This window comes from Coffea arabica, chromosome 2e (assembly GCF_036785885.1).
Source record: "Coffea arabica cultivar ET-39 chromosome 2e, Coffea Arabica ET-39 HiFi, whole genome shotgun sequence".
In the NCBI taxonomy this organism is placed as follows: domain Eukaryota; kingdom Viridiplantae; phylum Streptophyta; class Magnoliopsida; order Gentianales; family Rubiaceae; genus Coffea; species Coffea arabica.
In genome coordinates, this window is record NC_092313.1 from 65,346,306 (window position 1) to 65,372,649 (window position 26,344).

Sequence of the window (26,344 nt, forward strand, 5' to 3'; positions counted from 1 at the left end):
CTGAATTTAATGGCCAGAAACATGGGTCTACTAATGGCTCCTGAGCTTCGGGGATTGGGTTTTCTCTTGCAACCTTTGTCTGAAATAGAATGCCGCATCGTTTCCCCTCTCACCCGAGCTTATGGCCGAAACACTCCATTTCTTTCTCATTATAGCCTCAATTAAATAGCCAGACATTGGTAAGTTAATGCCCAACGTCTGCGTCGGTTATGATTGTTTCCATGCCTCCTCTTCACCTTCTTCAGTTTCAACCTTTTCATATTCTGGGATTGGGATATTTTTTTATGCCCTTATACTGCATAAATCCTAGGCATGGAAACAATCACCGCCCACTGAAGCAAAAAGTTTCGGAGGGCCCGACCGACAATCTTTACGAGGGTCATTAACTTAATTTGGGATTTGATGAGGCTTTCACTTGGCCTCTGCTTCATTTTGGTCCCATGGTGCCTTCATTCTGCTACAGCTTGTCGTTAATCACCTTCTATTGGTAAGTTAATGACTCACTCACTTGAAGACCGACCGAATGTGGACATTAGCAGCGCGTAGTCCTTCACCATAGAACTCCCTCAGCTTACTTGCTTCCTTAAGCCAAAAGCACCAAGAGTAGCTACTCCGACAAGAAAAGGCACCAACATCCCTGTGTTGCCTCCACTTTCAACTTCAGCAGTCAGAGTAGTTGAAGCAGGAAGTTGCGGAGGGCCCTCAATCATGTATGTTCTACACTCATCATGTAGATGCTGAAGTTGGGACCAAAATGAAGAAATCACTAAGAAGCAACGTATCTGACTGCTGTCTATTACATCATCTTCATGAGTTTACTCCTATTCATATCACTAAATAAGTAGACATACATGATGTCTTATTCAACTACTCTGCTATCTATCTCATAGTTTTTACCTGAAACAATTTCATAAATATTTGTCCGTACACCTTTGAGAACTTGCTGCATCTAATTATTTGTCTTCCGGAACTTCCTGATTCTAATATTGGAAGACTCTTATGTTGTTTGTCTTATAATCATACCTGCTTCTAATTATTTATCGCAACGTACTATTCTCGCAATGTATTATTATTTGTCCAACCAAAAAACCTTCTTCAACCATAGGCACCAAATACCCCGCAATGCGCTGGTACTCCTCCTCTAGTTTTGTCGTTCATTAAAGTTTGTATCACATATTCAATTCATTTGTCTAATTTTAGACCCACCCATTTTTCTCCAATAATCGTACTTTACAGCACTTTTGTAATTGCAAAATACCAGGATCAATTAATCGAATAGGAGGTGAGGATTATTTTATATCTTACGGAATCTTTTCTTGCTTGCAAGCCTTAAGGTTATGCGTTGCAATTAAAGCAATGAATCACTAAACTTGGATTGAAGCATGGTTTATAAAGTAGACAACAAGCACTTGCATATGGCTAGTATGCTATGGCTCTATGAAAAGGAAAATTGGGAAAAAAGAAACTCGGAGTAGATCATAAAACTAAATGGAGCTAGAAAATAAAATGAAAATAGAAAGTCTCCAACATCCAATTTAACTAGTAGGGGCATTAATTAGGTGACCGTGTGGTTTCTGGTTCAATGCTTAAATTCTTTACTCTGTTCCTTTCTTTTCCTTTTCTCTTATAAGTTTTGCAGTCTTCTTTTGAACTAAAACCACCAAAAAAGGATGAAGAAAAATTGAAGCACTAGAGTTATATATGGCAATGGTTGTAAGTCATCTAGCTGAAGTTTGAAATGTAATTGGCTGAATTCTAGAATGAATTTTATTAGATTGGAAATCATATACAGCTTAAAATACTTTCCTTATGAATAATTGTCTAAAATTCCATATGAGCAGTTGTCACTAGTCAAAGAGTATAAACTACTAAAAGGTAATATAATTAACATGAAAACTACGTGTATTTGACCTTTATCTGCATAAGCCTTTTTCTGCTAATCTATTTGGCCTAATTGTTTTGGAAAAGTTTTTAATTCATATGCATACCAGCCAACCATGCTCTGTTACTTGAAAATTTATATGATTTCCGCAAGTTTAGCTTGCCAATGTTCATTAACTGTTGTACGCTCACAATTAAAATTTTGGGGAGATTGTGAACCTAAATTTTATATTTAAGGCGGTTGGACCAATTTCAAGCCTTATCATAGGCCAGGACAGCATCTTCATGGACCAAAGCAGAACCTAATCAAATCTACCATGAGGCTAGAAGATGAGGTTTCTTCATAGCGGCATTTCGAGAAACGAGATTACGGCAGAATGTATATTTGCTTGGTCGCTATTGATATGTTGAAGTTGAACAAGTCATGCACACAATTTTATTTTTTTTTTACAAGAAATATGGGTAATAATTTGACAAACTATGCTAATGTTTATTTGGAAAATTCTCTTAATTTGTTCGCTCAATTAACTTTGCATGAATCTCCTAAAGCTGTTGCAGTACCAAAACGTATAGTTAGAAGTTATTAAAATGTACACAGATAAATAAGCAAACTCAAACTTTATCTTATTTAAAATTTCCCCCAGATATGCAAGAAGACTGATTTGGAAGCATTCCAAAGGAGTGGCTGCTACTTTTGTTTCTATTAAATAAGGATGGACAAGTTCTTAGCTTTCTTTTTAAGGCAAATATTAAATCTTTCATTGAATATAGAAAAGTACTGTATACAAATAACGAGATTCAGCCAAGTAATACTAACAAGGCACCGGATTGGAATCATTAACCTTCTTGTTTCCAAAACAAAAAATATATATGAACAAAAGAAAAGGGTGTTTGCAAAATTTGGAATATGTATAAATCTGTAAGTTTGCTATTAGCACTACCAACTAAGATTAGACATGTTTTGGACGAAATTGCTCCAATGCACAGCCGGCTAGCAGTTCCTAGGCCATCTTGAACTCTGCTTTCCTTATTGGAATGTTCCAGCAGAAGAAAGCAGGTAGAGAAAAAGGCAAATACAAAAGAAAATAAAATAAAACATGTAGGGCACTATTCTAGGTTGGCATTAGCAATTTAAATAAAAAAAATAACTAAAAGACTTTCATTAGTATCTAGTACAGAAGATTGACTACTTTTGCATTGTGTTGTTTCTTGCCGATTCTTAACCCTTCTTTTTTATTTTGGTTCTTTCTGAATGAAAATGAGAGGGTTTTACCTTCTCTGGTGAAACATAAAATGAAATTAGAGGAGTGCATCAGTACGTACGAAAAGTAACTTAGCAATCAGAAAGCTAATAAAGCTTTGCATTAAATTTTTTAACGTAATCTTATATAGAAACCTCCAAAATGGGCAAACATGATTTTAACAGTGGGATGGAGAATTATCTGACAGAGATTGACTATTTAATTTTTCAAATTTTTCTTTTTTTTAAGAATCAAAAGGAGAGGGTTTGCCCCTCCAACTGGCGAACTTATCACTCATGTCCAGTTCTATTGGATCCATCCCAAGAGGAAGAGACCACTCAAATGCATAGACCAATGAAGCAAGAATCAACTGAATTTGCTTCAGGGCTAAAGGAATTCCAATGCAAATCCTCCTACCTCCACCGAATGGCAAAAGTTCATAGTGAGTTCCCTTAACATCAAGATTCTTGCCTAGAAAACGTTCTGGTTTGAAGCCTAAAGGGTCTTCCCAAGTCTTCGGATCTCGACCAATAGCATGTACATTCACCAGCACCAAGCTGCTCCTTGGAACATCATAGTCCCTCACCTTGCAAGATTGCACAGCACAATGAGGCATGAGAAAAGGGCTGGGAGGGTGCAATCTTAATGTTTCTTTTATACAAGCTTATAAATATGGTATCTCGGCTAGCTGATTCTCACTTAACAAGGCTGTTCCTTCAATGGCATTTGTAATTTCACCACGAAGTTTTGAAAGGGCTTCTTGGTTTCTTGTTAGCTCTGCTATCGCCCATCCTAGTGTAGTGCCTACAGAATCAGAAGTAACAAAAAATTCCTGCATATGGGTAAAATATGAGAATGAGGTTTTGATCAAATGTAACTTAGATTAAAGTTTGTCCTGAAGAAACTGAAATTGATTGTAAAGCAAACGATTACCTATGGTCGGCTGGTAGATTTTTTTTTTCAATGCATCAAGATTTACGTGCATGTGAAAGAATCAGATCAACAAAGATAAATGTCAAATCTAAATGTCATGAGAATTAATAGACGTCATACGTTGAATAAGTTGAAGATCTGACAATCATCAAATGAATACTGTTTGAGAACATCAAGAAAATCTGCTCCGGATGTACCACAATCCTGTCTCCTCCTTCTCTCGCTAACAAAATTCCCCCATAGAGCTTTACTTCTTTCTCATAATCCTTTGCTTTTTGCTTAGTCCGAAAATCCAATGCTCCAAATATGGAATATATGTCTCCTACCCCAGGCACAGCAAATTCAATTAATCTTCTATCCTTGATCATCCACACTATCCTTGAGGCTAATGATATCTTTTGACATCAAACTATTTGTCAAAGTATTGACAATTGTTGCGTATATTATGTCCACAATAGCCACTACCTCACCATCATTTTCACCCAAAAAATCGAGCATTTTTTTAACCTTCTCGGCTCTCAACTTCGAATATGACTCTAGTGCTCGACTTGAGAAGAGCCCGGTATGTGCAATGCTACGTAAAAACCTCCATCTTTTATTACATTCAGTTGATAGTACGATGTTTGAACTATCAATGCCTGGGATCAAGACGCATATACGTAAATTATACCTACCGGATAAATCGCGGTCGTGAGTCTTCAAAATTTCCCTAGCCGTTGCTGGTGAAGAAGCAACTACTAGTAATTTGGTGCCTAATCGTACAGAGATGGCAAGGTTGGCTAGACATGTATGAGGCTTTTCTCCGTCTAAGTCAAGTATGTTGCCTATGATAGGCCATGCATGAGGGCCTGGTGGCAGTTGTAAGCTGTTATTTCCTTTGCCCCTCCCAAAAATACAGAGGAGGATGGGCAGCAAAAGGAAAGTAGAATAGAGAAGGTAATTGTTGCTATGGACTTCTGATATAATTCTATCCATGTATCTTATCAAATTCTAGGTTTTGAATGTGGTTTGTGTATGTGATTTTTCTTTTGGAGTGGTTTATGTATTTTGAATTACTCAGGAATGATGAGAGGTACCACTACTAATTATAGCCCGTGTGCCACAATTTTTAATTGCAATTATTTTTTGCCACAAATTTTTAATTGCTGTTTTCTTTTCTGCAAGTCAAAACATTCTCCAGCTTGTTTTAGGGCCGCATACTTTTGCTTGTCCTTAGGCCGCAATTCTTGGTATCCAATTTGAACTATGCCCATATGTTCACATATACAATCCCCCAGAAGTTTATGATAATTGCAAGAAGCTCCCTTTACATTTTTAAAATTACACCCTACCTTCCTTGTGGTCTCTGATTACTATTGTATCCCTCAGAAGTAAGAGTCATAAATTTCAAGAGATAGTGGGCAAAAAAATCCCCTACCAAAGTCATAATAAAACCCCAACCCTCAAGTTCGTCTTTTGTGAACTCCCTTTTGATCCGAGTTATGGTTGATGTAGAAAGAATTCGGAGTTGGGCTTAAAGAGAGAGGGGGGGGGGGAAGAGTTCGGAGTTGGAGGGTAAGGACTAATAGAGCTTGTAGAGTGGGAAAATTAGGAAAAGAGATGGTTTACCATCCAAGAATATGACAAAAAGTCTTTCATACAAATCCTTGTATAGTAAGTGCATCTACTCATTTGTTCTTCCTTTCGTTTTTTTTTTTTTGTTGGGTTTCATTCTTTATATCAACATGTACCTAATTGATTCCCGTTTACTATGATTTTTTGTATAAATATGTTTGTTTCTTTTTTTAACCCTATTTCTGTGTTATTAAAAATTTCAATTCATTATTTTCATCTTAAAGATTGAATAATCACTTTGATTTGCATAATTTTTTCATTTGGCTAAATATTCTTCAGATTAAGTTTTTGTGTTTCATAGGATATGTATATATGTATGTATATGTGTGTGTAGAGAGAGAGAAAGATTTAACATCTTTTAGGATTAATTTTTCTAGCTATACCATTTGCAAATTTGAATTATTACATAATTACTAAATCATATAAAATTCAATTATAAGAAATGAAAAACAAACTCCTAAAATGAATAAATGTGAAAAATAAAACGAGAAGTTAAAGAGATTTGAAAAAAGCAAGTATTTCGAAAACCTGTTTGATAATCTAATTCAATACTTAAACTTAATGGGTTTAGATCTTATCATGTTTAGGCGTGTTTGATAACTGAAAATAGAGCGTCTGAATTAATTTAGTGGCACTCAATTTTCTAAATAAAACTTGTTTCAAATTTAAATGATAAACTATTCAATTATCACTTAATATAATATACACTAAAATGTATCAAATTTAATATTTAACAATCCAATAACTCAATGAATTCAGATTTCAAATTTTACATTTTGGATTTCAATTTTCAAATTTTACTTTTATCAAATGCACTCTAAGTATGATAAATCATAGAATGGGTGAGACAGTATTGGCATTACAAAATTGAGATGAAACACAAGTTATAAAAGAAAGCCAATTAGTCCTTGCAATGAATACTGAAGTCATATAAGAGTTTTTCTACATTTTGAAATGGAAACTTTAACCAGTAATGATTGACCATAATTTTGAGCAAAATAATGCTAAAATATTCTTAGGGAGCAAAGTGTAACTCCGTAAGATATTTAATCAACCCAAAAAGATATTTAGAATAAAATGCAAGGGTACTATAGGAAGTTCAATAGTATATTTCGTTCGCATCAACATAATGGGTTGGTTCCTTCTTAAAGTTTTCTACAAATGGTGAATATAGGGGAAGTAAGTGTAACTTTGAAGATGTGAGGGAGTTTCTGCTGATTGTAATAAGCCTTAGGGCCATAAGTGAAATTATCCCTTTTAACTGTGTATTGAACTTTTTGTGTACTAAAACGGCAAGTCTCCCATATCTAGAATATAACTCCCCATATTTAGAGGAAGTTCATTTTTTATAAGAAGCTAGTATTAGTTAATGAATTTACAAGTCATCGATAATCATTAAGGTAATCAACGGTCCTATGGGTGCAACTGTAATGAGTGATTCATTTGAACTAGACGATAAATAAATGCAGCAATACTCGTACTCTGAAAACTATATTTCGTTAGTTTAATTAGCAAGTCATGAATGAATGACATAATAAGGACAGAAGCATATGGAGGACTTCATGTTTACAAATTGTGCCATATGAAGCATCGGTTTATGGGATTAAAAAGTCAGTGTCCATCTTTATTGTGCCGTGAATATGATAATGCAACAATTTGTCATCAGTTTAGCAAGTCCTGAATGATATTGAAGCATAGAAGCATATTTGGAGGAGTCGATGACTCCAACTCTCCAAGTTTACAAGTTGGCTAGTATTGCTTAAAGGATTTAAATGTCTTATACCTTTAAGCTGTGTTTAAAATGATTTGCAATATTGAACGAAATATTGTACAGTCCATTGAAACAGGTTTATTCATCCCCAGAACAGTTGCACCCTTCTCCCATCCTTTCATTTTCGGGTGGCGGTGGGATGCAGTGGCCTGTATGTAACAATAACATTAGTCGTTGAGTTTGTAGTAACTCTTTTCTAATTTGTAGCAAGTTTGATCCGTAAAGTTTTGTAGAAGCTTTTTTCTTCCATCAATCCGTGAGAAGATAATCTGGTCAACAATGGTATGTTGTCATAACTCTTGCAAAACTCCAAAATATATAGCATAAGGGTCCATCAAGAAACGATGTCACCTTCGGATACAAAGACTTTGGCCAGGTCATAACAGAAATATGCTTTACGCACACCATTCACCAAAGATTGAACAGCATATTTTGTTGTATATAAATTTAGTGGGAAAGGCTGAGAAGAATCTTGGAATAGGATAAAGAACAATGGTGCATCAATTCTTGTCAGTAAAGAGAAGTTGATACTTGGTCAATAATCCTTATTTACTAATTGGAGAAAGTTATTGCATAACGTGGCAAAAATCATACTTAGCGGAGAATGCCACTCTTAGTACCTAAACTTTTTGGAGAGTGACATTTTGGTACCCGAAATTGTAATTTCGTCAATTGAGTATCTGAACTTATAGAATCATGTCTAATTGGTTTACCAGCCCAATTCCAGTGATATTTACCAACCCAAGTGGGTCACCTGCATGGCCACATGTAGCCAAACCAAGGGTAATTTTGGAATAAAGAATCAACAGTCAGCAAAAAAGAAGAAAAAGAAATGCATGTTTAATCTCTAAATGCGATTTTTTCATACAAACTGTCATTGAAAAGATAAATGTATAGATATATTTTTATTTATCATTAATATTCTTAGACGCAATACAAAATTTTAAAGAAACCCATTAATGAAGCAAATCAAGAGGAAGGAAGATAATTAATAAGTTGACCAATTATGAATTTTTTTTTATTTTTGGTTTACTGTTGACTTTTTATTCCAAAATGACCCTTAATTTGACCACGTGTGCTGTGCATGTGACCAACTCGGCTGATAAATTTCTCCGGAAGTAAACCAATTAGACACAATTTTTCTAGATGTGGTACTCAATTGACGTAACTATAAGTTAAGGTACTAAAGTGTCACTCTGCAAAAAAGTTCACGTATTAACGGTGTCATTTACTTGGGGAAGTATAATTTTGTATGTAGTTGCTACTGTTATCAAGGTTTTCTGCCTTTGTAGCCCTATCAAGATTACCTTGACATCTACACGAATGGGTGATGATCCCTGGGTCATTCCTATTTTAAAGAGTCATCAAAATGGTAAGGAAAGTAGAAACAAAGTAAATCAACCACGGAATTTTCTGGGGAATATACAAATGAAAGAGAAACTGTGTGCCTGGTCCTGAATCATCAAAGGGTAGTTTAATAATTTGGAGTGGTGGCAACATACTATTTTTTAGTTGGTACAATAGTTGGCTGCATGCTTGCTTGTTCATTTACTTTTTTGGCCTTTAGCTATTGTTTGGAAAATTCCAATTGTAACCTCCATGTTGCTTACTTCAAGAGTGGTTTAAATTGTAATTGTGGACGCTCACCCTGACTTCCTCGGTTTGATGCATCACCGAGGTGATTCAACCCAACATACTTTTGGTCGAGGTGACCACCTTGGCTATCTTGGTGTTTATCCTCGACTTTGCCCTCTCGAGGTGAGCCCACCTCGATCAGTTGGACCCATTTGGTTACTCGACGTCTGGCATCTATAGGCAAAAGCTGACTCATGCCAGATAGGTTGATGTGACTATCGCCGCTGTCATGCTCAGACCTACCTTTGTCACCGCTGCCCTAGGCTGATCCCTTGCAGGTAACGAGAAGTAAGTTCCATCATTCCTCTTATCAGTCTCCTTACTATAAATACTTCCCTCCTTCTAAGAGGAAGGGGGGATTTTTAGCTTGATTTCTCTCTGGCTTATAACTTGCCCAACTGATGTTGTTTTTACTCCTGATTCCTTACTTACTGATGCTGTTTTTACTCCTGATTCGTTACTTAACTGACTTTAGCATCGGAACTAGATTGGGAGACAAAGCCCCGATTGTGTTTCTATCTTGACAAATGTGCGTGTGCCGTAGACTACTCAGTTCATCATCCCGAAAATCACCTGGTCAATTAATTACAAATTGATGTGCATCAGTCCTCTAAGTTGCCCGAATAGTCGTATGGTTGTAACCGGCCATTTGTTCCTTCTTCATCTTAGTTTATAATTTTATCTATCTTCTTTTATTTGTATAGTTTTTCCTCTTCTTACTCAATGTTTCTTCTGATCAAAGGTATGCAATTCTTTGTTGTTCTCTTTCTCATTTGTATACTTCATGTTCTTGATTCATAATGTTCGCTATAGTGATTTGACATTGTAAGTAGTAATTTGCAGAGATATAATTTTATCTTTTAGTTCAGTTAATCTTTTTGTTAAATTAGCTTACTATATGCTTTGATTCAGAATAAAATGTTTGATGTTTATTTTTCTTGTACTGTTGTCAATAGGAGTTTTCTACCAACAAGTTGAAGGCCCCCCTCATTGACAGTTGCACTTAAAAATCAATGATTAGGGTATGTGATTTACTATCTGTTAGAAATCTAGATTCTTTGAATTGCTTTTATATATTGTGCTTTTATATATTGTATAACTTAAAGGCTCAAGTTTCATATTCTTTTAATAGAAGATAGGTAGTGTTTGATAGTTTGTTATTGGTTTTGATCGAATACATTTGATGTACACTTTGTTCTTCCAATTTTATTGTTTTTTTTTTTTGAGTTGATGGCAATTGGCAATGGTCTAAGACCTTTTCGATAACCCAATTCAATACTTAAACTTAATAAATTCTAATTTTAATATATTCAGATGTGGATAACAAAAAATTAAATATTTGAATTAATTAAATGGCACTGAATTTCTTAGATAAAATTTGCTCTCAAAGTTAAGTGATAAGTTATTCAATTATCACTGAATATGATATACTCTCAAATATATTTGATTAATACTTAACAATTTAATAATTTAATGAATTCAAATTTTAAATTTTAGATTTTGGTTTTAGACTTCAGTCTTATCCAACACATTACCTTATTTACTGGACCCGCATGTATTAGTAGCTTTTTATTTGATAGATCATACTTTTACATCTTTAGTTCCTTCGTTAAGATCTTATATTGCTTTAATTTCTATTATTTTAATATAAGTGGATTGATTATGTCTTTCCACTTTTATTGATAGGGTTGGGAGAAATTACTACAAAAGAATATTATTTACAAGATCAATTTGCCTCATATTCGATTGGAATTTCATGATAGCAAATGGAAGTTGTCTCGAATTGTTTGTGGAGGATCAATCTCTTTGTAGAATGCTGAATTTATTATTGTACTGAAATTTCAAATCCTTTAGTAACAAAGGAAAATACTGCAAAATTTGGTTTTATTTTCTTTCTAGTCATTACAATTGCAATGACGAAACCGATTCAATTTTTTTGTCAACGTTTGCTTGTTAAATTTTGTGAAAATTCCTACTAACTTAAGATTATGTGATTAAGTGGCCATTTGGTTACTTTTACATTTCTCCACTTAAACAAATTAATGTATTTGATTCTATTTGTACATTCAAAAATCACTGTACTTCCTCGTTTTCTTATCGATATTGATTGTATTTTTTACTTTTTTAATCTTATGATGCTTAACAAATTCTAACACAAGCACTCATTCTTGCGCATTGTGCAGGCTTCTCCCCTATTGATAGAAATAAAATTCCAAAGAAGAAAATCATTCATGTCATAAAGCTAAAATTTTCAAAAAAACAAAACTTCTTTGGCCTTGTTTGGATTGCATTCTGTGGAATTTTTTTTTGAATTTTCACGTGAATATTTCTTATGATATTTTTTAATTAATTTTTTATCTCACATACGTCACATATTAAAAAGTGTTAAGTGTATATTTTTACAAAAACTCCCAAAAAATAAAGATCCAAATGGGAGCTCTTTCTAATGATCTGATTATGCATTTGTATATTCTGCCATTAGTTGACTGTTTGTAAACCACCCAAATGATGTATATTCATTCAATATTAAAATAATATTTAGGATACTAAATTGCTCGCCAAGATAAAATACTAAATACTAACGGTGTCCTTTGCTTTTTTATTGTGTTAGATATTGTTCCTTCTCCTCTTTCATTGAAGTCAAAACCTACAGGCTAGAAGGTCCGAAGCCACTTTGAACCCAGCTTTCCATTAAACGGCAAATACAAAAGATAATAGAATAAAACGGGCGGGGCACAGGTCATGTCTACCCATTTGAAGAAAAACAAAAACAACATTCCTAAAAAGGTTTCATTAGTATCTACTAGAAATTGACTACCCGATCTTTAGGTCGTTTCTTGCTTTTCTTTTTCTCTTTTTCTTTCTTTCCTTTTTAGAACACAAAAGGAGATGGTTTTGCCTTCCCGGAGTAACATAAACTTGACTCTTATTTAGAAACCTGCAAATTGTCAATACATGATTTTGATCACATGGAGGGAATATTTAAAAGAGATTGACTACTCAATACTTATGTTGTTTTTTTTTTCCAGAATCAAATGGAGTGGCTTTGCCATTCCCATCGGTATACTAAACTCCTCGCTAATGTCAAGTGTTTTCGGATCCATCCCTGAAGGAAGAAACCAGACAAATGCATAGATCAATGAAGCAAGAATTAACTGAATTTGCTTTAGAGCTAATGAAACTCCGACACAAATCCTCCTACCCGCACCAAATGGCAAAAGTTCGTAGTGAGTTCCCTTGAGATCCAGATTCTTGCCAAGAAAACGTTCCGGTTTGAATGCTTAAAGGGTCTTCCCAAGTCTTGGGATCTCGTCCGATAGCATATGCATTTACAACCACCAAGCTGTTCGTTGGAACATCATAGTTTATCACTTTGCAGGATTGCAATGCGCAATGAGGCTCGAGAAGTGGGCTTGGAGGGTGCAATCTCAGAGTTTCTTTTATACAAGATTGTAAGTATGGAAGCTTGGCCAGTTGACTCTCACTTAATAAGTCTGTTCCTCCAATGGTAATTGTGATTTCATCACGAAGTTTCGAGAACGCATTTTGGTTTTTGGTGAGCTCTGCTACTGCCCATCCAAGTGCTGTGCTAACCGAATCAGACGTGACAAACAACTCCTGCATATGACGAGACAATGAGGATGAGTAATTTTTTCTTATATGATTAAATTTAACTTACAATGGGGGGATCAATATAACAGCTTATTAATCAAGAGCACAACTAGCAGTAATATAATGATTGATCAATATTACAACAAAATAAGCATAAAAGGTGGGAAAAACAGTATCATAAAGTTAGACAAACTTACAAGTTATTGAGATTTGTATTACGACTTGTAAGTCTTTGAACATCAATATTTAATTAACGTAATGTTGCATTTGGGCTACAGGAAATGAAATTTCTTCATTCAAATTATTGTTCCTCTGATCCTAATTATATTAGACTACTCTGAGTAGGTATCAAAAAGAAAAAAATAAAAAACAAGGTCACTTTGACTCAAAATATACCAAGGTATGAATGAGAGATTATGGGAAAAAAAAAGGAGTTTCCACTTGTATTCGGTGATACTAATCTTCCAAAATATATGAACTTAGTATATTCTTTGTCCATTAGTGAAAAGCGATATCCTGGATAGGTGCAATTTCACAAAAAAAAAAAAAAAAAAAAAAATATATATATATATATATATATAATAAAAGTAGATGCAAAAGTAGATAAGAATAAGTCATCAGAAGTTATTTAGTTGGAAAACGGGTAGCTTTCATGAGATCTTGGGTTACTCGTCATACCCACGAGAGCTTTCATGTTGAATGAAGATGCGAAAAGAACAAATAGGCCAAAAAATTTTTTGCTTCATTAAAGTTGTAACATAGCTCTTCTTAGGAAAATACTGCTTTTGGTTTAAATTTTACTCAAAAAATAAAAAATTTTAGAATGGTTGTTAAGCAAAACATTACATTGTAAGATGGAAATTTCGAGTTTTCATTTCATTAGTATTTGTGAGCATGGGAAAGAATTAAATCAACGTGCATCAGTATCAAAACAAAATATACTAATTGGAAGATTGAGATGTCATACGTTGAAGACGTTGAAGATTTCACAATCATCAAATGAATGTCGAGAAGCAAAGTAACACGAGAAGTAAAGTAAAAGTAAAAAATAAGTCACTAGGTGATGGCAAAAAGAAGGGGTCTCCGCTCCTTCATGTGGGATTGAGAATTAGGTCATGAAAAAGTGTTTTTTAGGTACTTTTTAAGTGCTCTTGAGGTCAGGTTTGGCCCCCTTCAAAATCTTTGTATTTTTATTTTATTTAATTAATAAAAATTGCAATTCGAAAAAAAAAAAAGACTGTCGAATGAGAACATCTAGAAAATCTGCTTCTGATGTACCAGAATCATGTCTCCTTCTTCTCTCGCTAACAATATCCGCCCACAGAGCTCTAGTTCTTTCCTTATAATCCTTTGCCTTTTGCTTAGCTCGAAAATCCAAAGCACCAAGCAAAGGAAATATGTCAGCCACACTAGGCACAGCAAACTCAATTAGACTCCTGGAAAATTTCCTCAACTCACCCACATTATCCTTGAGGTTGACTATATCTTTGGGCATCATGGTATATGTCAAAATATTGACAATTGTGGCGTATAATATGTCCACAATAGCCACTACTTCACCTCCATTTGAGCCCAAAAAATCTAGCATTTCTTGGACCTTCTCAGCTGTCAACTTCTCAGCTGTCAACTTCAAATGTGACTCTAAAGCTCGACTTGAGAAAAGCTCAGTATGTGTAGCACTACGTAAAAATCTCCATCTTTGGTTACATTCATTCAATAGTACAATTATTGAACTTTTAATGCCTGGAATCACATTGGATAAACGCAAATTAAATCTACCGGATAAATCCCGATCATTTGTCTTCAAAATTTCTCTAGGAGTTGCTGGGGAAGATGCAACTATTAGGAATTTTGAGCCTAATCTTAGGGAGATGGGTGGCCGTAAACTTGGGCAAGGTTGACTAGACATCTATGTCGATTATGTTCCCTATAATAGGCCATGCATGAGGGCCGGGAGGCAGTTGCAAGCTATTGTTAGCTTTGCACCTGCCAAAGATACAAAGAAGGATAGGCAGAATAAAGAGAGTAGAGTAGAGAAGATAATGGTTGCTATTCATGGCTTCTAGTGCTATTGTATCCATATCTCTTGTCAAATTCTGAATTTTGAAGGTGGATTTTGTATGTTGTTTTTCGTTTGGATTATATATGTATTTGGAATCAGAAATGATGAAAGGTACCACTATAAATTATAGCCACGGCCATTTGCCGGGGATATTTTACTATTGGAATTATTAATTGCAAGTCAAAATGTTCTCCAGCTTGTTTCAAGGCCTGCATTCTTTTACGTGGCGGGCTTCAAATTTAGACTAAAATTCACATAAACATCCCTGTAAAGTTTATCCTATACAATTTACAAGAAGCTCCTCTTACGTTTTAGAGATTACACTTAATTCCCCAATTCATGGCCTGAAACTAGTATCATGTCCCCCACTTAACACTCAGCTAGAATCATAAATGACAAGAGAAGGAACAGGCAAAAACTCAACTCTACCTAAGTCATAAAAAACAAGAGAGAGAGCAGGAGGGGTGCCTCTCTTTAGGGGGGAGGTGGGGAAAATTTGCGAAATAGATGGTTTACGACTTTACGAGGTGTAGCAACAGATTTAGGAGAGAGTTAAAGAGGTTTTGGTGAGAAAAAGAAAAATGAATACAAGGCTTGATTACCACTACATCCTCCACAAGTCAAGTGCCAGGCTGCCAGCCCTGAAATAGATTTATCAACAATTTACCATCAAATATCATGGTTAGCTTTACAGTTCATGAACATGACAAAAGGTCTTTTATGATATCATGTACATCGACTACTTTTTTTTTTTATCTTTTATGGATAAATAATTACTTACTGCCTTTTTATTATGAATATTTGTACAAATATCATCTTTTCCATTTTACCCAATTTTTTTCTTACTATGAAATTTAATTTATTATTTTCATTTTAATAAATTGATTCATCTCCTTGTCTTTAAATGGTTTTGCTCTTTGATTATATGCGCTTTAAATTTAAAAAAGTTGTGAGATGACAAATTTGAGAAGAAGAAAAAAATGCCAATTAGTCCCTACAGTAAATATTGAAGGACATATAAAACTTCTTATTGCATTTTGAAATGGAAAATTTAACCAATAATTGTGAACACAAGTCTAGGCAAAGTAATGATAAAATAATCTCAGGGAACAAAGTGTAACTTACCCCTAATTAGAGGGGAAATTTTTCTAGATAATCCAAAAAGAAAAGTAGTTTTTCATTGTTTTACAAGGGTATTTTTAGGAGGTTCAATAGGATTTTTCATTCATATCAATATATTTCATCCAAAAGGTGAATGTAGGGGAGGTAAGTGCAACTTTGAACATATGAGGGGAGCATCTTGCAATTACAACAATTCTTAGGGGGGAAATGTTAAAATAAGCCAGCAATCATCTTTATGGTGCTCTATATACAAATATTAGAAGCGTTTCACGCCGGCTAGACTCTAAACGAATAAAGCAACAATCGTAATATGAAAGCTATTTTGCATTAGTTAGTTCAATTAGCAACTCATGCCTGAATGACACATTAACGATATTATAAACATATGGAAGAGCTCAAGTTTACAAGTTGCTAGTATTGGTTAATGGAATTAAAAGTCAATGGTCATCTTTATTGTACCATATATATGATAACTGATTCATTTCGACGAGGAACAAAAATAAGTGAAGCAAGACATTTTTGTACTTTAAAATCTATTCTTGATCAGTTTAATTAATTAGCAATTCATACACGAATGACACATTAAGGATGGAAGCGTATTTGGTGGAGGTCCGTGTTTATAAGTTGCTAGCCGGCATTGGTCAGTGGATTTAAATGTCAATGATCATATTTAAGTGACTAATTTCAGCTAAAATAAATGGCTAAATAATGCAACAATTAAACCTGGAAAGATATTTTTCATCAGTTTAGCAACTCAAACATGAATAGAAGATTAAGGATAGAAGCTGAAAGCCTGAAACTCAAGCTTTGGTACCATGATAGCATATATATTCTGGTTTTTTATTTGGATAACTTTTTATACGCTGTCAATGTAAACAGTTTTTTATACAAGTAGGTTTAGATCATACTACATAACATAAGTTTAAATTTAAAATTTAAATCATGCACATGTGATATATATTCAAGTTTCCCAGTGTAAAAAAATCATTTTATTATCAGTGTATAAAATGTTAATCCTTTTTATTTTCGACTTCTCCCAATTCTTCTCCATTAATTGACTTTCATATTTGCCTATAGTGTAGTCATAAGAAGTTATATCAAATCAACTTTCATCTTGTTGTTTTCACAGATAGAGAGAATACGTTGGCATATTAAATCAAGGTTCAAACTTAGAAATTTTCATATTAGTATTTAATAGTGTTTTAGTCAAATTAGGGTTTTAGTAATTTCATTGGAGTCAAGTTATGGTAGTTTTATTGTTTAGGATTCAGTATCTTATTAGGAAATTTCTTATTATTGTACGATTTGTTTATCAAGTCATCTAGTCTATAAATGGGAAGTCATATTATTGTATTTAGTTGAGAAGAGTGAAGGACCGAGAGCCTTGTTCTTGTGATGTGATTAATAGATTATTATTATTGGTATTATTCCTTTTCTTCCATACATATTTTTATGTACATAAATTGCCTCCCCATATACACTAATTTTATGAAATTTATCTCCTGCACTGCCACTTTTAATCCCACCATTTCCCTACTAAGCAAAAATTTGAAAAAAAAAAAAAAACACATCTAAAGCACTACCAAGGAATATGCCAGTAAATGTAATTGCAAAACAAACCATGTTTGCAAATATGTAGAAAAGAAAATTAGTTTGCACTTTGAAAATTGAGAAGCCATGGAGCCAACAACTATTGTAATTAACCAAAAAAAAAAAGAAATGCAAAACTAACAACTCTTAAATCTAGAAATTTGAAAAGTAAAAAAGATATGGGATTTGTGCTTTGCAAATTGGAGGATAAGAATTAAGAAGGGAGAAAGGAGAGGTAGAGGTAGAGAAATGAGAATGATATTAGGAGGGAAAAAAAATGGATGACGACTACTAGTTTGAGCAAATTTCAGGGATTAATGTTTTTAGATTTTTTGTTTTTTGTTGGAGTTGCAGTTAGTGTAGACAAACTTAAAAATCGATGGTTAACAGTTTGAACAGGTTCACGAGTTCGATAGTTTTGATCAATTTTGACCGGTTATTTATTAATTTCGACCCAAGTAGTCCATCTTGAGTCAATTTAAGTAATAAACTCACTTTAAACCAAATGGACCGTGCATTTCCATTTTGAGGCCCACGTGGTATTGGCCCAATTTCAGTCCAAACACAACTAGACTTGCCACAAACTTAATTTAATTAAATTTAATCAAGAGTAATTTAATTTATTTTTTTATCTTTTTTTGGTCAAAATGGCAACATTTCATTCATCAAAACCAAGTTACACATCCTGGAGCAACTGCTCCTCAACGTTTGCTTGAGCACTATCAAGCAACCAAACTGGAAAACAAGATCAACAACAGACCCTAAATTTAGAGCAAATTTTGCTGACTTATGGCTAACAGAGTTGAACTTCCTTCGAACAAAGGAGAAACAACATTCCTCAAAGTTATGTTTTAGCAGCTTAATATCCTGCAAAGCTGTGGATATAACCACATTATCCATATCCTTCAGTATTCTATCTATTACAGCCTTACAATCTGATTCTATAATGATCCTTCCCCAGCCTTCCAAAGCAGCTTTAACCATTGCAGTTCTGATTGCCAATGCCTCCTCGAGTATTGGTGCTGAACATGTAAAGGAAGGACAAGCCCATGTAGCAACCAGCTTCCCCTTCCAATCTCTAGCAACAATGCCCCAGCCGACTTTATTTGTCTGCTGATTCAAAGTAGCATCAGTATTCAGCTTGATCCACCCTTTATCAGGAGCAAACCATCTTTCTTGCTTCCCTACCCTTTGCCTTAACTCTCTCTCTTCCTCCCTTATTTTTTTTTTATCTTGACTAAATAAATTAAATTAAATTTTCAACTGCTTACAGTGTCGAAAGAATCATTTGAAAAAATAATGTTTTCAAGTCTTTAATATGGCTTTAAGCTCACGCCTATGGAGGTATTATCTGCCTTGTAGTCGATCTGTTTTCTGTAAAGGCCAGCTTTAATTTTAACTTTGCTCTTAATCCAAATTTGTGCTTTATTACCAGCCAAGTAATATTTCTGTTTATTCTTTAAGTTTTATTGCACTGTAATTTTCTTTATTTCAAGCGTGTGCAATAGGATATATTCCAGACGATAAGGAATTTCTTATTTTGCAAGTTTCCTAATCTTAAATGGGCGACTATGTGAATTTGCAACTTTCCTGCGTCAAAATGATTTAAGCAAGTGAACTATTTTTTTTTGTTTTTCTTCTTCTGCTTGTGGTGGGGCCTCGGGGCAAGAGGAAGGAGAAAGGTCAAAAATTATTGCTATTTGTGAAAATGGATCTTGAAGAAGTTGTTAAATGTATGCTCTAAAGTCTAGGGCTTTATCATGTACTTTACTATTTACATTTAATGAATGGCATTTTATTTTATTAATTATATTTTTATCAATTAAACAGATAGAGTCAGTAAAATAAATGTATGCATAAATAAATGTAATTATGATATTATGATTATGAAATACATTTAACTAGGGTTTATTTTTAAATAGATCTAGTCATACCTTTAATATACGAGACACTATTAATACGGATTTCGCATAGATTATGTTTTCTCCTTTTAAAAGAATTAGTAGATCTCATTTACTATAATATATCAATATCAAAACTAATTATGAAGGTACTTAATAAAATGATCATGTTCACTAAATTGATCCACATGAAAAATATCACATGGATAATTATTTAAATGACAATGGTATATTTTTTACATGCCATGTGGTAGTAGTATTTGAAATTATCATAGTATCTTGAGCGCAAATTATTATACTTTGGCTCTTAAAGGGAAAGTGGATTTTTGGCAATCATTTGTTTATGCATGGATGAATTTAATGGTCACTGAAAACTAGATAATAAAATTAATCCTTGTGTTAATGAGCTTGATGTGCTGGCACCATATTCTTATGAATTTCGACACCTTAGCATGATCCCGAGTCAAAATGATGTCAAACTAATAGAAACTTTGGCACAGTCTGTACTGGGTAAAATACAAAAAAGCCTTTTTTGTGGTTAAATTAACTTATGGAAAAGCCTTTTATGATTTCAAATCATACATTCTAGTTCCTCGTGATTTAAACTAATTTGAAACTGCAACGAAAATCATCAAAACTAATGGAGACGGATGAAATGACACAGGCCCCGTTTGGAAGGTGAGTTTTTTGAGTGTTTGTATAAAACTTTACTGTAGATCACTGTAAAAGTTGTAGAAAAACTTTTTTTCCTTTTCATTTTCTTTCTTTCATTTTCTTTTTTTTTCTTTCTTTTTTCTTTTCCTTCCTCCCTTCCCCTTCCCCCTCCCCCTTCCCTCCCCTGTTCCCTCTCCCAAAACTGCCAATGAAGCAGCAACTTTCTTCCTTTTTTTTTTTTTTACTTTTTTTCTCTCCCCTTCTCCTGCTCGCCACCCCTCTTCTCCCTCTCCCTCACCCCCTCTCGTCCCCTCTCCCCTTCCCCTTCCTTTCCCCGCCACCCCTCTTCTTCCTCTCCCTCTCCCCCTCTTCTCCCCTCTGCCCTTCCCTCGTCCGCCGCTGCTTCACCTGCCAGCAGATGAAGTAACAAGCGAAACTTTTTTTGTTCCAATTTTCCTTCTCCCTCTCCTCCCTTCTCTCCTCCTACTCTTGCCAGAAAAAGCAGCAATAGACACTTATTATTATTAATTTTTTTTTGCAATTTTCCCTCTCCCCTCTCCTGGGAAAGAGAGGTGGTGGCCGGCAACGGAGGTAATATTTAGGAGGAGTAAGATGATATATCTACGAAGGAAAGAGATCGTGTTGTCGGAGGGATCAGTTAAGGCTATGGTACAAAATTCTCAGGAGCAGCGGGACTGCAACTCCTGTTCCCGACTTAGGACGCAACACAAACTTCACGGGCCTGCTAGGCAAAATATGGCTTCCTTCACTTTTAGTGATCCATGAAGCGCTTCTGGATTTAGAGCTTTGGACTTTGCTCCCAACAGCATGTTCATTTGTGCTGGCTCGTACGAAAAGATGTTGATTCTGTCTTTAGCAGCTTGCTGGGATATGGAAATTGCAGGGGTGGGAGAGGAAGAAGAAGAAAATGGGAAGGGAATTTTTTTTTTTTTTTGTGTTTTAGGTATTTTGAAGTGTGTAGATAAAAAACTTTGAGAAGTTTTTTAGGTTATTGTAGCTAAAGTTGGTAAAAAAACTAGTATAATACAAACTTGAGCAAAAACTCAGGTTCCAAACAAGCCCACAATTACCCTAATATATATAAGTAAAAAAATCTTCTGACAGCCATTCTGGTTAAGCGACCTATGAAAAGACCCCTATAATTAAACTAACCTATGAAAAGACACAACCTTGCTGCCACCACCATTCTCCACCTTCTACCGCCACCCTTTCCTTTTTCATCCTCTCTCTCTTCCCCTTCCTCTTTGTACTCCTTTCCCTCCACTGCACCCTCGTCAACAGGACCCTGTTTCCACACCTCTCCACCTCATTTCCGTGACTAGATCTATCGCAGGAGGGAGGGGAAGGGGTGCAAGAGGCAATCTGGTTGCAACCCCTTCCCTACACCCGCTTCCCTCTCTCCTGTGACTAGCTATGGTCACTGATAAGTGACTAATTTACGTAATAATTGTATGACATTTTATATTATTTTTAGTCACTTTGGTTATATTATTGGAAGAATATGAATCATTTTGGCTATAATTGGTGAAAAATGCTTTTAAGTGATTAAATGAGGTTTTTATCACTTTTTACTTGGATTTTGTGTATTTTGACAGTTTTGACACATTTTCGTATTTCGGCTATAACTTGAGTTACAATGATCGGATTGGGATGATTCTTGAACCCATTTGAAGATAAGAGATAGATCTACAACTTTGGTGAAGACATCTAAATCCAGTTTGAAGGTTTTCCAGGTCAAAATGCCGAATTACAATAGCAAATTTCTACTGGTCGAAGCTGGAACAGGGCAATGAGCAGGCAAGGGTATTTCAGTCATATCTCAGCCTACACAGATCCAAATGAGGTGATTCTTGATGCATTAGAAAGATAACTCAAAAGGCTACAACTTTTGTGTTTTAGACATGAGCTGGTTCAGCCTCTAACATCAAGAAAAGATTGGTTGAAATTGGGCCAAAAACAGAGCAAGTGATCCACACTCGGATCCACTATTCATCCGAACCCTCGGTTGTTTCTGGGTTAGTGGATCCGAGGTACTGTAGCAGCTCGGATCACTGGTCAGAAAAGGCTGCTCTGTACGCGTAAAACTCAATTTCACCTCCACCAACTCACATTGGATGCTAGACATGTGAGAAACATTCCCAGCTGTAAAAGGGAGATGTAATCCTCATTTCTTGACCACCTTTCATCATTAAATAGCCAAATGCATTGCAAAAAAAAAAGAAGATTGGGGAGATAGGGAGTTCATAGCAGAAAAGAGAGTGAGCTACGGGAGAAGCTTGAAGTTGCAGAAATGTAGCTCTTTCATCTCCTTAGTGTTAGTTTAGCTTAGTATAGAGTAGTGTAGCTTTTCCATTCTTGTTTATTATCTAGATTAGGATGAAGATGGAGGATGAAGAAGGCAAGGAAGAAAGCTCATGTGACAAGGGTTGTATTCCTTCCAAACTCTTTATCTTTTGTATTTGATTCCAAGTTTAGTTAATATACAAGTTCTGGATTTTGTGTTCATTATGTGTTTCTAAAGTTTATACCTTGGGTTTGGTTGAACTTTCTATAATTGTTAGTGTTTATTATTTGGTTATTTAACTGCTATGATTTGAGCAAGTTATTTAGCACTTTAGCTCTTGAAATCATGATTAATCTGGTACCATTAATTGTGATTATCTAAGGTGTTGTTTCTGCAATGAAAATTGAGATTTAACACTAGTTCAAGAAGTGCTAAACATAGGGAGTACACTCACGAAAGTAGAGGTGCACTTATGTGATTTTTAGTGATTCATTTCATGTAATTTCATTGAAGAAATGAACTTGTAGCTAATTTCATAACCATGAAAATAGGTATGGATTAGTTATGAGTATAATTGATTCACTACGAAAGTAGGATTCAAATGCATAAGGAAATTACACCATAATTAGCCTAGATGTAGTATTCAATGATCCAAATATAGCACTTGCATGAGTAGTTAGGGATACCACAACCCAAGGAGCTTTCATTTGTTATTTTGTATAATTTCAGTAGGTTTAATTTGTTATAATTCATTGATAGTCTAAATAATAGAGAAGCTTTAGTAGTACCGGTAATTGCAATCTTCCTTGTGGGATCGACCCTTAATACCCTATACTCGCTCACGATTCGTATACTTGCGATAAATCGCGTGTGGGGTATTTAGGAGTTTATAAATGTAAAACTTGATTAGGATGAGCTTAATTGTATATGTTAGGTGGCAATGGCAAGAGTTCATGCAAATGATCTCAATTGCAAAGGTGTTTATATTAAGGCAAAAAGGGAGTTTTCATGTTCAATTGCTGCATTTTATGCATTTAAAGTGTTTCATGTTTAAGTTATATTCATGCATGATCATGTTAAATTTGAATTTTATTCAAAGAACATGAAGTAGGTTGAATGTGGAAGGTTGGCCAAGCAAATTTGGAGGAAAAACTGCAGAAAACAGCTTTTTCTGCAGCAAATCCGGCCATAAATCCGGCCAAATGTTGGCCGGATAGTCAGGGGAGAAAAGAAAATTTTTTCGGAGCTACTGCCTAATATCCGGCCATAAATCCGGCCTGAAATCCGGCCAAAAACTGGCCGGATTGTAAAAAAAAAAAAAAAAAAAATCACTGTAGCAAATCCGGCCAACAATCCGGCCGGAAATCCGGCCAGCAAGTGGCCGGATATGCAACAGTAAAAAAAAAAAAAAAAAAAAATTTCTGCCCAGAATCCCTCCAACAATCCCTCCAGCAATCCCTCCAATTTCTGGCCGGATTGTGAATAGTAACCAGCGTAAGATGAATCCGTTTCACGGATTCCTCACAATTTTTCTCTCTTCTTCTTCAACCTACACACACACTCACACCTCAAACACACACCACTCACTAAAACACCACTTTTCACCATTTAATCTTCAAATAACCTTCACCAAATCACTTTCTCTCATCCTCTAGAGTGAATTTCATAGTTCATATTTTTTCAAAAACAACTCTAAAGTGGTTTCAAGCTTACCATTAGTTAGGGTTCTACCTTCTTGAAATCACTCAATTGAGGTCATATTGGAGTAAGTTTCTTGGGGGTTTTCACATCATATTCATCTCTAAACATCACCAAACCACCTTGAGGTAACAATTCTTCACCTAACTTTGTTATTTGAATTTTGCCATGAATGAATATTTTCTATTTTTAGGCAATTTTTAATATGTGAAGTTAGGTGTATTTATTTGAGCTTATTGATGCTATTGGTGATTGTTAGTGATAACTATATTTTGTGATTTGCATTTATTGTACTTATTTGGTGAATTCTTGCTAGTTTTATGCTTAATTTGGCTTGATAACGAAGTTGCATATTAAGTAGCCAAATGTAGCATTTTAATTAGCTTAGTGGGAGTTTTTGATATTCATGTGAGTAATTTAGATTATCTAATGAATGAAAAGGTGCTTGATTGAATGATTTTGTGAATTCTTAGGTAATTCTAAAAGAAGAGGTGAATTGAAGATGACCTTAATTGATGAAATTCATAAATGCACTTATAATCCTTGTGGTTCAATGGTTTTTAGTATTTCATGAATTCTCAAGAAGGTCATTTATATTTTGGCTTGGTGTGTTTGCCTCAATTTTGAAATTACTTTTGTACTTGCGGGGATTTGATCATTGATGACAAAATGTATAAATGGAACTTATTTTGTTCATGATTGTAGATTTTTTGTGTGAAATTAGCTTCCCTTTGCTTTGGATACTAATGCATATATTTGATTAGCAAAGATTAGCTCATTTTATGTTTTTATCCCTTGAACATTGTATGGTTCCACATGCTTGATCATTTTTCCTTTTTCCTTGAATTGCATGATTTTGTTGATTGCAACCTTTTATTTTTAAGAAATTTATTTGTTTTGATTTTGTCTTTTTCAGGGTGCAATAAGTGAACTTCCATTCTTTCTCAAATACGGTTGAAAATTCATCACTTGGACATGGATTCGGATTGCGCAAGTCATAAGGGGAGTATTTTCTTTTACTTTTTCTTTATTTTCCTTTTCTCACATTGAGGACAATGTGAAGTTTAAGTGTGGGGGAGGAAATATGTGAACTTGCATTCTAATGCTATGTGATGATATTTTGCATTCTAATGCTATGTGATGATATTTTGTGGATTTAAATGCTTAGAAATATTGGAATTGTGTTTGAATTATTTGCCATGTGGATAATTTGCTTGAAATTGGGTTTGTTGGCAGGGAGTTTTCTTCCATTTATAAGGAGAAACTCTGTAAAAATTTTTCTAAAATCTTTTCCAATATTTCACTATAGCCCAAAATTTCTTCAAATTTTTGCATTTTCATTCAAAAAGGGCCAATTTGTTCCAACCTCAAGTGTTTAATTCTTCCAATTGTTGAAATGTTATATGTATTTTGGAAGGTTTAGTCCTCATTTAACTTGGAAATGTTTATTACGCAATTAGAATTTTTACATTTTAGAAAGTATATTTGGTAAAATGAGGAAAATTATGCCTATAATTTTACATGTTTAATGAGATTTCTTTTCTTTACTTAATTTTGTAAGTAAGTGATTGACATAGTTGATAAAAGGTTATACTCCTCCTTTGATTAGTCTTATATATTTTCTAAGAGGGAATATCTATTTATTGTCCTTCATTTCTAAAAAAAAAATAAAAAAATAAAAAAATAAAAATTATTCTACTCCAATGATTCTCGTACCGAGTAACCGGGGGTTGGCATCTACAAATGTCGACATTCGCGTAAAAAGGTATTTGAATTAAGAGTATGCATAGCAACTTGAATAAGTGAAATGTTGAGTAACCGGGGATCTTCACCTAAAAGTGTCGATTTTCGCGTAAAAAGGCATTCTCACTATTTAAGTAAAATTTGTGTGAATAAATCCCTCTTAGTTATAGAAGTTTGAGAAAAAGATGATTATAGGAGGAGGAAAGCTATAAATTGACTATGTGATTTGCTTATTTGTAAAATTAAGTTAGGGTAAGAGATTAAGTTTAACTTGTTGAATTTAGGGTATAATTATCTTTCCTTTACTTGATATTATAAGTATTTAGTGTAAATTGAATAATTGTATAATGATTATTTTCCAAGTCTTGAGGAATTAAATTGGACAAAGTGCATATATTGTTTCACCTCTTGAATCATTGAATTTGATTATGTGTGAATTGCTTGAGGACAAGCAATGATTTAAGTGTGGGGGAGTTTGATAAGTGACTAATTTACGTAATAATTGTATGACATTTTATATTATTTTTAGTCACTTTGGTTATATTATTGGAAGAATATGAATCATTTTGGCTATAATTGGTG

The 26,344-nt window shown here is 34.3% G+C and overlaps 3 protein-coding genes and 1 long non-coding RNA gene across 4 annotated transcripts; 1 reads left to right on the forward strand and 3 right to left on the reverse strand.

The window, feature by feature from the left end:
• Positions 1-566: 566 nt before the first annotated feature.
• LOC140036409 (probable (S)-N-methylcoclaurine 3'-hydroxylase isozyme 2) lies at positions 567-3,738 on the reverse strand. Its single transcript, XM_072077803.1, has 3 exons — positions 3,402-3,738; positions 3,155-3,159; positions 567-737 (listed from the first exon to the last, which is right to left on the reverse strand). The coding sequence occupies exons 1-3, from the start codon at positions 3,736-3,738 to the stop codon at positions 567-569; spliced, it is 513 nt and encodes a 170-aa protein (XP_071933904.1).
• Positions 3,739-9,113: 5,375 nt separating this feature from the next.
• Positions 9,114-11,018, forward strand: LOC140037339 (uncharacterized). The gene is made up of 3 exons (XR_011841265.1): positions 9,114-9,363; positions 10,032-10,097; positions 10,762-11,018. It is a non-coding gene; the product is annotated as an uncharacterized lncRNA (long non-coding RNA).
• A 1,255-nt stretch (positions 11,019-12,273) lies between these two features.
• Positions 12,274-14,596, reverse strand: LOC113729304 (probable (S)-N-methylcoclaurine 3'-hydroxylase isozyme 2). Its single transcript, XM_027253615.1, has 2 exons — positions 13,940-14,596; positions 12,274-12,693 (listed from the first exon to the last, which is right to left on the reverse strand). Exons 1-2 carry the CDS (start codon positions 14,594-14,596, stop codon positions 12,274-12,276), a joined length of 1,077 nt encoding a protein of 358 aa, XP_027109416.1.
• Positions 14,597-18,103: 3,507 nt separating this feature from the next.
• Positions 18,104-20,852, reverse strand: LOC140036410 (uncharacterized). Its single transcript, XM_072077804.1, has 2 exons — positions 20,787-20,852; positions 18,104-18,571 (listed from the first exon to the last, which is right to left on the reverse strand). Exons 1-2 carry the CDS (start codon positions 20,850-20,852, stop codon positions 18,104-18,106), a joined length of 534 nt encoding a protein of 177 aa, XP_071933905.1.
• Between the last annotated feature and the right edge of the window lie 5,492 nt (positions 20,853-26,344).

What these genes read in the sequence shown, in the direction of transcription:
- LOC140036409 (XM_072077803.1), bottom strand. Translation starts at nt 3,738, where the DNA reads ATGCCTCATTGTGCTGTGCAATCTTGCAAGGTGAGGGACTATGATGTT.
- LOC113729304 (XM_027253615.1), bottom strand. Translation starts at nt 14,596, where the DNA reads ATGTCTAGTCAACCTTGCCCAAGTTTACGGCCACCCATCTCCCTAAGA. An exon ending in CAGAAGCAGATTTTCTAGAT is followed by an intron (nt 12,694 to 13,939) that starts GTTCTCATTCGA and finishes CGTCATATGCAG; the next exon opens with GAGTTGTTTGTCACGTCTGA.
- LOC140036410 (XM_072077804.1), bottom strand. Translation starts at nt 20,852, where the DNA reads ATGAACATGCTGTTGGGAGCAAAGTCCAAAGCTCTAAATCCAGAAGCG. An exon ending in CGCTTCATGGATCACTAAAA is followed by an intron (nt 18,572 to 20,786) that starts GTGAAGGAAGCC and finishes TTGAATCAGCAG; the next exon opens with ACAAATAAAGTCGGCTGGGG.